General features: G+C 38.5%; 1 protein-coding gene across 1 annotated transcript; it reads right to left on the bottom strand.

Moving 5' to 3' along the window:
• Positions 1–307: 307 nt before the first annotated feature.
• LOC110725990 lies at positions 308–949 on the bottom strand. The gene has a single exon (XM_021905466.1). It carries the CDS (start codon positions 947–949, stop codon positions 308–310), a length of 642 nt encoding a protein of 213 aa, XP_021761158.1.
• Between the last annotated feature and the right edge of the window lie 13232 nt (positions 950–14181).

Here is a 14181-nt window from a genome sequence, read left to right as displayed (position 1 = left end):
AAAATTATATATCCATAAAATCAGTTACTCTCGGTTTTACGATGTGGACACGAAAAGTGGATAAAAAGTTATGGTTTAGGGAAATGACCTAGGAAATGGATTGGCTTATGAAATGTACTGGATAGAACATGGATTTAAGCACTCTAAAGATTAAATAATCAACCCGACCAATAATGGCGGTGAAAGATGTTCATCATCGGGTTTGGTTTCGGGGAGACATTTTTAGGTGTCTACAATTATTATGGAGGAAATATAAATAATTATAATGAGTATTTTTTTTTTTGAAGGAAACGAGTTAGTAGGCTTATTATTGCAAATCAAGTTCCGCCAAATTCCTAAGACCTTGGGGGAAACAGTTCATACATACACGTTCAGTACTACCATTGGTAACCCATCTAGCTACTAAATGAGCTACCGAATTGTCTACTCGTTTAACATGAGAAATAACAAAAACATCAAAGTCATTATCTAGCCTTTTAATATCATCATGGATAAGCCAAGTTGGAGAAGAGCCCATGGAATGGTTATCCACCTTACTGACCATAGAAGCCGCATCACTTTCAACCCATATTTTCTGGTAATTGAATCTGCAATCAATATTCATTCCAAACCTCACAGCAGCTGCTTCAGCCATTTCCACCTCCCACTCCCCTGCATACCTTCGGACAGCATCAAGCAACACCCCTCCATTCTCATCCCTATCCACCACACCAAGACTGATGTACAACCCCACAACAATGTGTGCATCCACATTAAATTTAATCAACCCAGCAGGGGGGCAGCTCCAAGACGATGCTGAAATAAATTTTGGGCTCAGAGGATTGCTAAAAACTTTCTTAGCGTAGCTGCCATAGTCAGTCACGAGCTTTGCGAAACCCGCAGCTGTAAACACCGCATTGACAGAGACATTTTCACGGACCTTTTGTTTCTGCAGAACCATATCGCCCATGCCAGTGCAAGGAAGTGACAGAGTTGCTGATGGTCAATTTTCTGAGCAATCCATAGCAGCCGTGCAACAAAGGACTCAGAAGGGGCATCCTCAATCAGTTGATTGAACCCACTATGCTCCCACACTTCTCTCGCAATATCACAGTCAAAGAGGACGTGTATAATAGATTCAACGCTAACACCACAACAGCAACAAACCTCATCAACTGCAATATGCCGACGGAACAACTCTTGCTTCACTGCCATACTACCTTTACATTCTTGCCAAGTAAAGTGTCAAAGCTTGGGGGGACCATTCAGCTTCCAGATCAACTTCCACGCCTCCCTGTCACTCTCAGAAATAGTATTTTCAAACCCCTGAATATGTCCCAATCTGCCGAACTAATAACCCGATTTCACCGTATATTCTCCATCGTTCGAAGGCCACCAAAATAAGGTATCTTCAGGTAAATCATAGGAGATCGGAAGTTTTTGAATAAGGTTAAGATCCTGCACAGAAAATAGGGACTGTAGTACATCCTCTCTCCATTCTTTGCACTCAACATTGATTAACTCAGACACCCTCAAATCAGGATCATAGTTGGTGTCATGTGTTGGGACAACAGAAACTGGTTTGCCAGGAAGCCAAGAGTTAAGCCATACCCGAACATTTGCCCCGTTACCCACACACCACTTGAGGCCATCAAGTAAGAGAGATTTGATCCCCATAGGCTTCTCCATGAGTAGCTCGGGTCATAACCCCGAAAAGCTTCAAGCACCGAGCTATGCTTAAAATATTTAGCCTTAAGAATGGCATGAGTCAGAGTGTTTGGGCTAGAGTAGAGCCTCCAAATCTGTTTTGCATGTAGCGCTTGATTGAAGACCTTTAAATCTCTAAATCCCATACCACCTAAAGCCTTCGGCAAACAAAGATTTTCCCAACAATGCCAATGCATTTTTCTTGTGGTATCAGTCGATCCCCACCAAAATCTGGCAAGCAAAGAATGAATTTCATCAATTAAACCATCCGGGATCTTAAAAATGCTCATCATGTACGTCGGGATTGCTTGTGCAATAGCTTTAATCATAATTTCCTTCCTGGGCCTAGATAAAAACTTCTCTTTCCAACCTTGCAGCTTTTTCCAAATTCTCTCCTTTAAACTTGCAAAAATCACCTTCTTCGACCTACCGATGATCGTTGGAAGACCAAGTTACTTCTCATGTCGCTTGACCTCGTTCACCCCCAAAATGTTCACAATTTCTTCTCTTTGCTCTGCATTAACACTTTTTCTAAAGACAACATCAGTTTTATCAGATTGACACTTTGCCCGGATGCTCTCTCATATTTGCTGATTATATCAGCTATCTTTGAGCATTCTCTAACTGTAGCCTTCGCAAATAAAATGCTATCATTTTCAAAAAAAATAGATGTGAAACTCTAGGGGCACCATTACACACTTTCATCCCATGAATAAGTTTCTCATTTGTCGCTTTTGAAATCAGAGTAGAAAAAGCATCCGCAACAATGAGAAATAAATAGGGAGAAATCGATTCACCTTGCCTCAACCCTCTAGAAGGAGTAACAGAACCAGAAATCCTTCCATTAATCTTGAACGCAAAATTCACACTCGACAAACATTCCATAACTCTACGAACCTAATTGTCACCAAACCCCATTTTATACATAACCCGTTCCAGAAAGGTCCATTCAACTCAATCGTATGCCTTCCGCATATCCAATTTTAAAGCCACCGATCCATTTCTGCTATCACCATTTCTTTTCTTTGCATGGAATATTTCAAAGGCTATTAACGCATTATCCGTAATCAACCGCTTCGGAACAAAAGCACTCTGATTGGCAGAGATGATTTTGTCCAAAAACGGTTTCAATTTATTTGCCATAGTCTTTGAAATAATTTTATAGAGGCCTAAATTCCGTCATATTTTTTGGATTTCACATTTTGGAATTAGAATCACACAAGTTTTGTTAACCGCACTCGGATCAATATTTCCATGCCACCAATTTCTTACAAAGCAGATTATATCCCTCCCAACAATATGCCAAAATTTCTGAAAAAATAAAGCATGCATACCATCGGGTCCCGGGGCCTTATTTGGATGCATCTGGAAAAGAGCCTCTTTGATTTCTTCCCCTGTTGGTTCTGCATTCAAAGAAACATTCATCTCAGTCGACACAACTTCTTCAATGCCTTCCAGATCTTGATCAAACTCACATGGGGAATCCGTTGAGAACAAAGAAAGGAAGTAGCTCTCTACAATATTTTCAATGTCGGGTTTTTTTATCCTTCCATACGCCATTCTAATCAAACAAACCACTAATATTATTGAATTTCCTCCTCTGACTTGCTTTTTGATGGAAATAAGATGTATTCTTATCTCCATCTCTAAGTTCATTTTCTCGTGCCCTTGCGTGCCAATAGGATTCTTCCAATCTATGTAACTCCGCGAGTTCATTTGATAGAGATGAGCACTGCTCCAGCATACCAGCGTCGTGGTACGATTCTTGCGCCTCTTTCAATCTCCCTTCAACCTCCTTTATTTTTTTCTTCAAACTGCCAAAGCATTTAGCAGCCCAAATAGACAAACTTTCCGCACAAGTGGTCAGTCTTAGATTAGCTTACGCCCTAATACTAGCCGCCCAAGCCTCGGCCACCACCTTTCCACATTCTTCGCTTGAGAGCCATAGTGCTTCAAATTTGAACTATTTTTTCTTACTCCCTCGTTCATAATAGTTACTAGTAGACATCACCAAGGGAGCATGGTCTGATTGGAAAATCGGCAAATGGTGCACCTCAAAAGCAGGAAACATTACACACTAGTACACATCGCCCAGAAATTTGTCTAGCCTCTCGCGTTTGAAAGTATTAGGATTAGTAAAAATGCTTCCTCTATAGCCCATATCTCTTAGACCACAATCATCAATTGCTTGTCAGAACGCGTCCATTACTCTTTCACATCTCAGAACCCCACCCTCCTCCTCTCCATGACTCACTATTTCATTGAAATCACCAAACATAACACACGGGAGGGGACTACTAGATTTTATATTATTCATAAGAGACCATGTACGATGTTTATTCTCCGTTTCTGGCCATCCATACACTCCTACAGCCCTCCAAATCGGCACGTCTTTATGGTCACCAATATCAGCAGCAATGTGGTGAATAGAATATGAGTTGATTTTCACATTGATGTCCCTCCACCAAAAGCCAAGGCCACCAGAGTTTCCATTACTACTCAAGCAAAAACCATTCACAAATCCACAAATATTTCAAACTCTCTCTAAACTACAAGCATCAATTTTCGTCTCCATTACAAAGACGATATTAGGCCGCTCTCTCCAACACCATTCCCGGAGAGCCTTAACCGTCCCAGGGTTGCCTAGCCCTCAGACGTTCCAGCTAAAAATTTTCATTGTTGTTCCAGGGTGTGGTTCAAACCACCACCCTCTACTTCATTTATGCTGTCTCCAGAAGAAATAATAGAAGTCACCTTAGCTTTCTTTCCCATCATTTTCACCTCACAATCTCCCACAACACCCTCATTTTCATCCCCATACTTTCTTTTACCTCCTTTTATAATCGAGATATCAGTCTCCATAGGAATTTCATTATCCCCACCCTCTTTTTCCTCTCTTGCTCTACTTCTTTTGACCCATTTTTTGTTTTTATAACTCTTAACGTAGCCCCCACACTACTGTTCTCCACTTCACTGCCTTGTTTCTCCACTAATTGAATATTTCCACTCAAATTCTCTTCACTGTCCACTTCTAATAAAGTCATAGTCCCCTGAGTACCCATCCGGTTTATAGACCCCCCATCATATCCTCCCCTCACCACCCTTCCTTACTCTCATATCCTTCCCCTTACCCTCTCCAGTCACCACCTTTGCTCTCAAAACAAGCCCAGTATTCGAATCATTCATCACAGCCATCAATTGTGACTCCCTCATTCTCGGCTCATCATTCTTACATGAAGGAGACTTAGCAGAAAAGAGTAGCTTATGAGCCACCCCAGGGGGACCAAGTTTAATCACCCTAGGGTCACTATACAGAGGGATTCGACCCCCTTTATTCGTCTTCAAGTCAGACATCCACTTTGCCTCTTTCTCACGCTGTAAATTTGGTACACGAGATTGTTTCCATGGTGATGCACGTAACCATGGACCATATTGATATACTACCTCCTCCAAGTCATTTGCACTTTCTTTTTTCTGACACTCTCTATCAGTGTGATCTAACATCCCACAGAAAAAACAAAAAGTCGTCTAACCTTTCATATTGAATGTCAATCCATCTTGAAGAATTGGGGCCGGAAGCTAGGCGCATCCCCCTTCGTAGAGGTTTATTAATATCCACCATAATCTTTAATCTCATACATTCCCCCCATCCAGTCAGATCGGAGTCATCAAACTCCAGAAATCCACCTAGAAATTCACCAATTTCCTTCATTGCACCTACAGAGCGCTTGTTAAACGGAACATCTTTCGATCGAATCCACATTGGCGAGTATGTAAAGAGGACTTCAGACGGTTGTTCATCCCCGCTAATCTCCTTCAAAATCAAGATTTTGTCATCGAAGAACCAGGGCCTCTCTTCCATCACCCTCCTTTTATCATCCAGATTAAAAAATTGAAACACAAATAGGTTTGTTTCAATCATTCTAATAGCTATATTATTCTGCATTCGCCACACATTCATCAAAGTTTTTTTCATCGCTTCTATGTTGAATGATTTAATAGTCCACAATTTCCCAATCAAAGTCAAGTCCAATTGGAATTTCGACTCCTCATCATCACAGTTTGACAAATCCTTACCCACGATAGTATCTTCCTCGTTTGTAAGTTGAAACTTCTCCAATTGCTTAATGATCTCTTTCTCCATCATTTCCATGGTTAATTCGATCAATTAATTGCATAAACACAGAGAATTTGGGAACGAATTTGGATTTACGAACAAACGAAACCAAACCCTAGACAAGGACTACAGGACCCTATTCGAGGGACTATTACTCCGTTATCTGATGGATATTTCAGTGACTTGAAACGAGTATTTATAATGAGTAGTTTTAATTATATAAAATCAAATTTTTAATGATGTTTATGAGAAATTAATTTAAAAGGTTCATGTACATATAGTTGAGGGTTTTTAATTATTTGTTAACCTTATATTGATTAAGGTTATATTTATTTGTAGGGTGTGTTTGATCAAGGTTCTTGAGGTTCTTTTTGTCTGATTATTCTAGCAAGGATCAAGGTACATTTAGGTGGCTAGATACCTTTGAAAGTGATTGGTTTGAATAACATGTTTTACATGATTTGATTGGTGATTAAATTAAATTGTTTTGAATTATGATTTTGAAATAAATTATGTTTGAAGGTATTTATTATAATAATAGTATTTTGAATGGTTGATTTTTAAATCATGTTTTGAATGGTTTGGATTACTTATCGTGTTTAAATAAAGGAATTAATTTTAAAAGGCTTGTTGAATTAAATAAAGATTTTTCAAGAAAGAGTTGTGATTTTGAAAACTTATTAATATGAGATTTTATCTCAAGTATTTACTTACAAGGTTTGATTTTGAAAGCATGTGGAATTAATTAAAAAGGATATTGAATTATATTGGAACTATTGGATATTAAAAGGATTTTATTGAACCATTGAATTATTATTATTATTATTAATGCTTTATAAGCATGTTAGTAATCCCACTATGCGGATTTGGTTTATTGATAAGGCCTTAGACTTTGTATGACCGGGGCTTTCCTCAAGAATAGCCTTGTATTATAAGGAGACTAGCTTGGGGGGTGTGCACACTTGGGTGAGGAATTGGATTTAAAGGAATTGGTTCTTAATAAAGGAATTGGTTTTATTAACTATTATTTTGAATATTGAATCATTGGAGTCGGTTTTGGAATAATGAGTTTTAAATAATTGGAATTGGTTTTAAAAGCATGTTTGCAAATAAATTGAGTTTACACTATCTTGCACTTATCGTACTTAGCATAATTTGCTAATCCGTATTTCTTATTTTTTTAGGTTCGCCCTATTTACGTTAATGGTAAGCAATGTTGACTATTTTCAGGTGGAGTCATGAATGAGCATATGGGATTCCTGGGATTTGCTTCACCTAGTTTAGGAATGTTGGTCTTGTCTTTATTTTGAGTACTCATAACAATGTTATTATTTTTATAAGTATTAGTAAAAGAAAGTTGAGTTTCCGCTGCAAGTTTGTTATTGAGTTAAGTATTTTGAGTAGCCTTGGGTAATCACGCGGCGGTAATACTGGAAGAGTTATGTCTTCGTCGTGTGCAAATACTATATATATAAATGGATCAAATTATGGAGATAATTAAGTTCGTACATTTGGGTCGTCGTTTTTCTATAGAATCTTTGGACTAGTAAAATAGGCCAAAACCCAATTGGACGGATCCTATAAGGTCACACAAAGGGGCTAGATCGAGCATTAGAGGACGAGGCCCATCATAGGCCTCATCACTTTAGGTGGTCGACTATATGGAGGATTAGAAGGGGTTTTGTGCTTCGTGCCCTAGTCTAATTATAATGAGATTATAAATAAACTAGGTGTCTAGGGTTTGCAAGCAAGCAATTAACTGATCATTTGATCAAACCCTAATTAGAAAACACGAAACCCAACCCCTCTCAAAGTCCTCTCTCTCTCAAGGCTCTCTCCTCCTCCTTGGCGCACGATGGTGTCTCGTGGTGGTGGTGGTTCATGCGGTGGTCGGTTGTCCATAAAGGTGGTGATCGCGGTTTTCCTCAATCACTCGACCAATCTAGTATTGGTGGACGGCTCGTTCGAATCTCGTGGACTAAGTAGAGGAGCAACACTTGAGGCTCTATTCTCTCCCAGATTTGCCGGTCGAATAGCTTCGTGGAATTCAGGCATCAAAGGTATGATTATGTGTCTTGTGTGTTATGCATGTGATTCTTGGGATTAGGTGCTTAATTGAATATGATTCATATAATTTCCGCTGCGTAGTACCTATAAACTCCTATAGTGGTATCAGTTAGCCTCTTGCATGAACGTGCTTGATCATAATAATACGATTATTTGATGTCCACGTTAATTTTATAACCAATTAAGAGGGAGAAATTAATTTAATTATGGTTCAATTATTATTTTAATGTGATTAAACTTTTGGAATTCATTAAATGCGATTTAATTATGCTCAAATAGCCATGAAGAGGACCGAATTTTAGCCCTAAAGTGCACAAAATTTTCGAACCCCCTAACCCTAATTTTCGAATAATTTCGAAAATCCTAACCCTAAAATATGTTTTTTGTGCTTGATTTTGTTTTAATTCGATTTGTTAAATGTTTCATAATTTTAATTGGATTGATTTATTCATAAAAATGTTTTACGCATGATCATCAATTTAATTTTAAGAATTAGAATTAGATTGGGATTAATTTTATGATAAACCCTAATTTTAAAGTTGAATATGATTTAATTATAATTTTGGACTGATTTAATTTAATTATGATAAATGTTATTTTAATTAAATTAAAACACAAAAAAAAAAAATAAGTTTCAAGGTCGGCAACCGCGGCTGGGTGGCGCAGCCACGGCGGCTGCCGACCAGGTGGTCAGTCTAGAGGGAGGGGAGGGGGAGGGCGGAGGTCCGGTGGTTGTGGATAGCAGTGTGCAAGCATTGCACAGCTGCTGCCACGCCTGCAGCAGGGCTGCTGCTGCCATGCTGTGGGGAATATTTCAAGCGTTAACCCCCTAGCTTCAACCCCACTGTGATCATACACTAAAGTACGGTGGCGTCCAAAGGGAAAGAAGATAGAGCAAAAGAGTCGCCAACAAGTTTTAGGAACTTGTAAACCGTTCACATGGTGAAGGTTACACCCCTTAACGATCCAAGAGATCGTCAACTCCATAAGGTCTTGAACCAAATAGGGTTCGGGGATGAAGGTACAAATCCAACCTAAAAGAGATTGAATCTACCCTAATAATAGGCCTCTACTTTATTCAGATCGTATTCATGTGCGCTTTCTGACTAACATACAATCAATAGGTTTACCCCTAAACCTGTTTATCTATGTTGGTTAAATATTAATGCACAAATAAATCTATAATTGGCGATCACTTGAATTATAATCAAATTAACCCTAAACAAGATTATTAATTATCCTATTAAGCGTGATTACAAGTACAAAATTCCCTTTAAACATGCAATAAAAGGTGTGATCAAGCAATAACAATAAATATCAAGCAACAATAATAATAACAATATAAATAATAATAATTATAATAATAATAATAATAATGTTCATAATCATGTTAAAGCTAATAATAACAAGATCCTAGGCATGATACTAACAAGATTAATAACAAACCCTAGCATGTCACTAAGCAATAAAGATCAAAGCTTTAATCCTAACATGATAATAACATGAATAAATATTAGCAAGAACATAAAAGACATCATAATAACCATACTTGACATTAAAGTTACCCTAAACATGATACTAGGAATCATAATAACAATCTAAGCATGATTTCTACATAATAATATCAATAAAAACCATTAAAGCACTTACTGTGATGCCTCGTACCTCTTTCTAATAACAAAATACACACTTTAGTAACTTCAAGGAAAATAATAAGCAAAACAATTAAATTAAATAATAATTGAAAGAGAGATTTGGGACCAAACCCTCAGAAATTAAAACCTTTCACGTCTAGGGCGAAGACATCTTCGAATATGGCTAGGTGTATCTAGATCTAATGAATGCGGAATTTTGTATTTGAGAGAAGCTAGTTTAGATAAAAGAAAGAAAAAGAGAATTGATGAAAACTGATTAAAATTGATGATCTTAGATGATTGTAGATGAATGAAAACGGACTTTTTACGACGTTATTTGTAGAGAAAATCAGCCAAAAAGATAAAATATCAAAACAGAGTTCTGGCGCAGATAAAATTGAATTAGCGCCAACGCTGGCTATTGGCGCCAGACGCCAACATTAGCGCCAGGCGCCAATGCTAGCGCCAGGCGCTAAGCGTAGCGCCAGGCGCTACAGCTGGTGTTTGGCGCTGATTCAGAAATTCACGCGTTTTCTTAAAATCAGAAAAAAAAAAATTGCCATACAAAAGGATAAAATCGTATTTTTCCTCAAAAATGCTCTTTGATTTTAATTAAAACTCTGAAAAGTCAACAAAAGTCAATTTATCAATGCTAATTAAATTAGGAATGAAAAGAACCTTTTAGAAGAATCTAGAAAACTAAACTCATTCCTAATTGCATTAGGAATGATAAATCTATATTAGGCCCTCCTCTAGATCATTGGGCCGCATATAAGGCTCAAATCGGGCCCAGTTCAGTAATTTGGCCATAACTTCCTCAATATTCATCGGAATTGGGCTTATAATATATCGTTGGAAAGGTCTTTTCAAGCCCCATCCAACTACACTATTATTGGACCCATGTCATGGACCAACAAAACTGGATTGGCTGTTTCCTTAAAATAGGTTTTCAAAAACAGAGAGAAGAGAAAAGAAATTAAAACTTTCCGCAACACTAAACTTTCCACACTTTCACTTCATTCGATTATGATTCGACGTGAAAGGTACTCATCACTGGGTTTGGTTTTGGGGAGACACAAATGGGTGTCTACAGAAGCCCCCACTTAGACTGACTTTGGAGAAACGCAAGTTTCGAAAACAAAAGTCAAAGTATCGATAGGGACGGAGAATGATTCAGAACGTTCTGCGATCCTAAATCATTCTTGTAACGCTGATACCTGCAAACTAGAATTAGTTAAACAGATAAAAGAGTTAAGAAACACGTATCTTGCACCGTCGAGCACACGTCTCTGAAAGTAACCAATTTGCTGCTGCTTTGCTGTTGTTTTGATGACCTCCTGCCAAGAGAATGCCATCCCTCTTGAAAACCGCTACGCTTGTAACTGCTTCCAATATTGAAGACTGCTTCGCTTGAAACGATCCTCCTCTGCTTTGATAATATTCCACGTCCAAGGGAATACTATCGAAGATTGCTTTGCTTGAAACAATCCTCTTCCGCTATGATAATACTCCACGTCCAAGGGAATACTATCGAAGATTGCTTCGCTTGGAACAATCCTCTTCCGCTATGATAATACTCCACGTCCAAGGGAATACTATCGAAGATAACTTCGCTTGAAATCATCCCCATCCTCTTTATGACCATCTTCCACGTCTAAGGGAACACGATCGAAGACAACTTCGCCTGAAATCACCTTCAGTTTCTTTTGACAACTTTCCACAATCTATGGAACGCCGTCTTGCTATTTCGATGTTCACTCGTCTCTGAACAAAGAGCTTCTTTTTTTAGGATATGTTCACGCGCCTCTGAACAAAAGGGCTTGATGATATGTCCACGCGTCTCTAAACAAAGAGCTTGATAATAGGATGCCCACGCGTCTCTGAGCAAAAGAGCTTTAATGATATGTCCACACGTCTCTGGAGCAAAGAGCTTTGATGATATGTCTACGCGTCTCTGAACAATAGAGCTTCGATACTTGAATGTTTGTTGCGATAATATTCTGAAGAAAAATTTCCGAAGACCAACGCTTGTCGATCTCTAAAGCTCGCTTGAACTTTGCTTCCACTATGCCAGTACGTCGGTGGTTTGCTGCTCGTGAACCAGTACATCGACAATCCTCTTTTATTTGGGAATAGTTGCCAACACAACTCTTGTATGATGTATGACAATCCGATTTAGGGAAAGTTGTCAATGTCACGTAACAATCCATCCTTGGAAATGTTGCCACGCTGAAGCGACAATCCGTATCTCGGAAAATTTGCCAAAATCCAATTTTGGGAAAACGTTGCCAATGCTTCATAACAATCTTTCATAAGAACTTTTCTACGATCGACAATCCACATCTTGGAATATAACTCTTGGAAGCAATCCACCTTGGAAATTTGCCAACGCTATGCGACAATCCTTTTGGGAAATTATTGCCACTATTGACAATCCGCGTCTTGGAACATTTGCAAAAAAAGAGTCGACCGACAATCCACTTCGGGAAAATTTGTCACTTACTGAAATGAATGACAATCCACGTTGAGGAACTTTGCCGAAATTTAAGATGAATAGAGACCTACAACAATCCTTTGGGAAATTTTGCCATAGGGAACTGGGTGTATGACAATCCAATCTTGGAAAACTTGCCAATGATGACAATCCGAACATGGAAAAAATTGCCAAACAGAGAAGGAGCACGACAATCCACGCTTGGAAACTTTACCAGAGATGACAATCCGATCTTGGAAAAAATTTCGTTGAAGAAGATGCACGACAATCCATTTTTGGAAATATTGTCAGTTGGGGATGACAATCCAATTTTGGAAATGTTGTCGTTTAAAAAGAATGCGCGACAATCCATATTTGGAAATATTATCGTTGCTTTTAAACTGATACGTTGGTGCTTGTAATGAGCCAGTGTTTTAGGTGCTTAAGCTAAGTGAGACGATTTTTTTGTCAGGTCAATCACTTACTACGATTGTAATCAAGTCGACTACTAATCATGTCAATTTTCTTATAGGGGCTAACTGGCGTACCAAGGAACCCGAAATTGTTGTACGAGGTCGAAATAATCGTTCTGAGAGGCTTTGAGCTCTATCGCTGCTGAAATATCTCTGGCGCCGCAATTTTGCTCTGTCGCCTGACGCTGAGATCTAGCGCCAGGCGCTAAAAGCTATTGCCAGACGCTAGATGTTTTCGTCTGGCGCTGGGGTAGGGTCTTCCCTATTCTGCTGCACCTGTATTTATTTTTGACTATAGAACTTTGCTAATCTCTTTAATCATCTTAGGGTTGACCTAAGGTTTAGCAATGACTCGACTCATTGACTTGACACAACTCAAGGCATAAACTTGACTCGCTGTGATTGACTTGAGGTTGACTCTACTCAAAGTGATATGACACGACATGACTCAATGTGTACATGACTCGTATGTGAATTGTAATGTGATCGTGCGACTCGAAAATGCAAAAAAGCAAAAAAATTTCGTCATTTTTGTGGAGGGTACCGACTTTCTCCCGAAAAAGAAAGACGCGAAAAAGAAAGAAGCGAAGTTTTTGAAGGTGCATGTTGAATGAGCTTAGTCAAATGTTGTTTGATACTATCTCTCAAGGTGTAAGGATTAATTCATCCTAGGCTATCTCAATGGTTGACTCAATGATGAAAGCATTTGGGTAACTTAGGCACGGAGGCAAAGCACTTCATACTTCGTGATGCAATGACAATTATGATTGATGAGTGATGTTGATATGACAAGGCATGCTTCAACTTTATGTTAAGATTCCATGACAAAGGGTTCCTAAGGGAAGTATATTTGGTCATGTATCTGTGCAGTGTGTGAAAGTGATACTAAAGTTAGGCCGCAAAGGCTAAGTGTGTGGGAAAATATATTGAAAAGAGTCAAATGGTGGTGACTCTTAGTCTATGTAAGCTAATGATATACGGATCAAGCCCCCAAGTCTAGCTCTAAATGAATAGGGATGAGCTCATGGGATCCCTTGATATGATCATGGTGTGAGTGTGTGAATGTGAATATGAATGCATTTTTATTACGGCCGCACCTCGATGTGAGGTTGTCTACGTATCCGTTAGGAATCAGGCCGAACGTAGCTCTAGCCGAACCTCGCACAAGTGTGTGTATACCTCAAAAAGGTCTTTTTAAGGGTTGTAACGTGGTTAGGCTAAAGGTTATAGAAGAAAAGGATAAAGGCTCAAGACCCTTGATAAGCCCCCCAAGGTGTGCAACTTTGCTTTTGAATCTTTATATTTTGATCCTTGAGTTTCTACTCTTTTTTTTTTAGCTCTCTTTTTTTGCTTTATTTATTTTTACTCTCCTCGGTTTTTTTTTTTTTTTTTTTTTTTTTTTTTTGCTTTTGCATTTTTTTTTTATGAGTGTGGGTAATCCCGATCATGCGGTCTATCACTCACTTGGCATTCATGTTTCTCAGGCACGGTACCGAGCACTCAATAAGAGACGCAATCCGAGACGTGTTCTTATCAAAGACATTGGAACACTTACCCTTTTGTACACTTTATTTATTATTTTTCTTATTTTTTTGCTATTTTAATCTTTTGAAATCACTCAAGCTTTTTTTGAAAATTGCATAAGTTGCACACCATCCCATCCCAAGGTTAGGTAGATGTGGGTTGAAAAAAGAAAGGTCTATCGTTAGACGAGGCTTTAAAGTGGTTTAT

This window comes from Chenopodium quinoa, unplaced genomic scaffold (genome assembly GCF_001683475.1).
Source record: "Chenopodium quinoa cultivar QQ74 unplaced genomic scaffold, ASM168347v1, whole genome shotgun sequence".
Classification (NCBI taxonomy): domain Eukaryota; kingdom Viridiplantae; phylum Streptophyta; class Magnoliopsida; order Caryophyllales; family Amaranthaceae; genus Chenopodium; species Chenopodium quinoa.
This window is presented reverse-complemented; position numbering and strand designations above follow the sequence as displayed.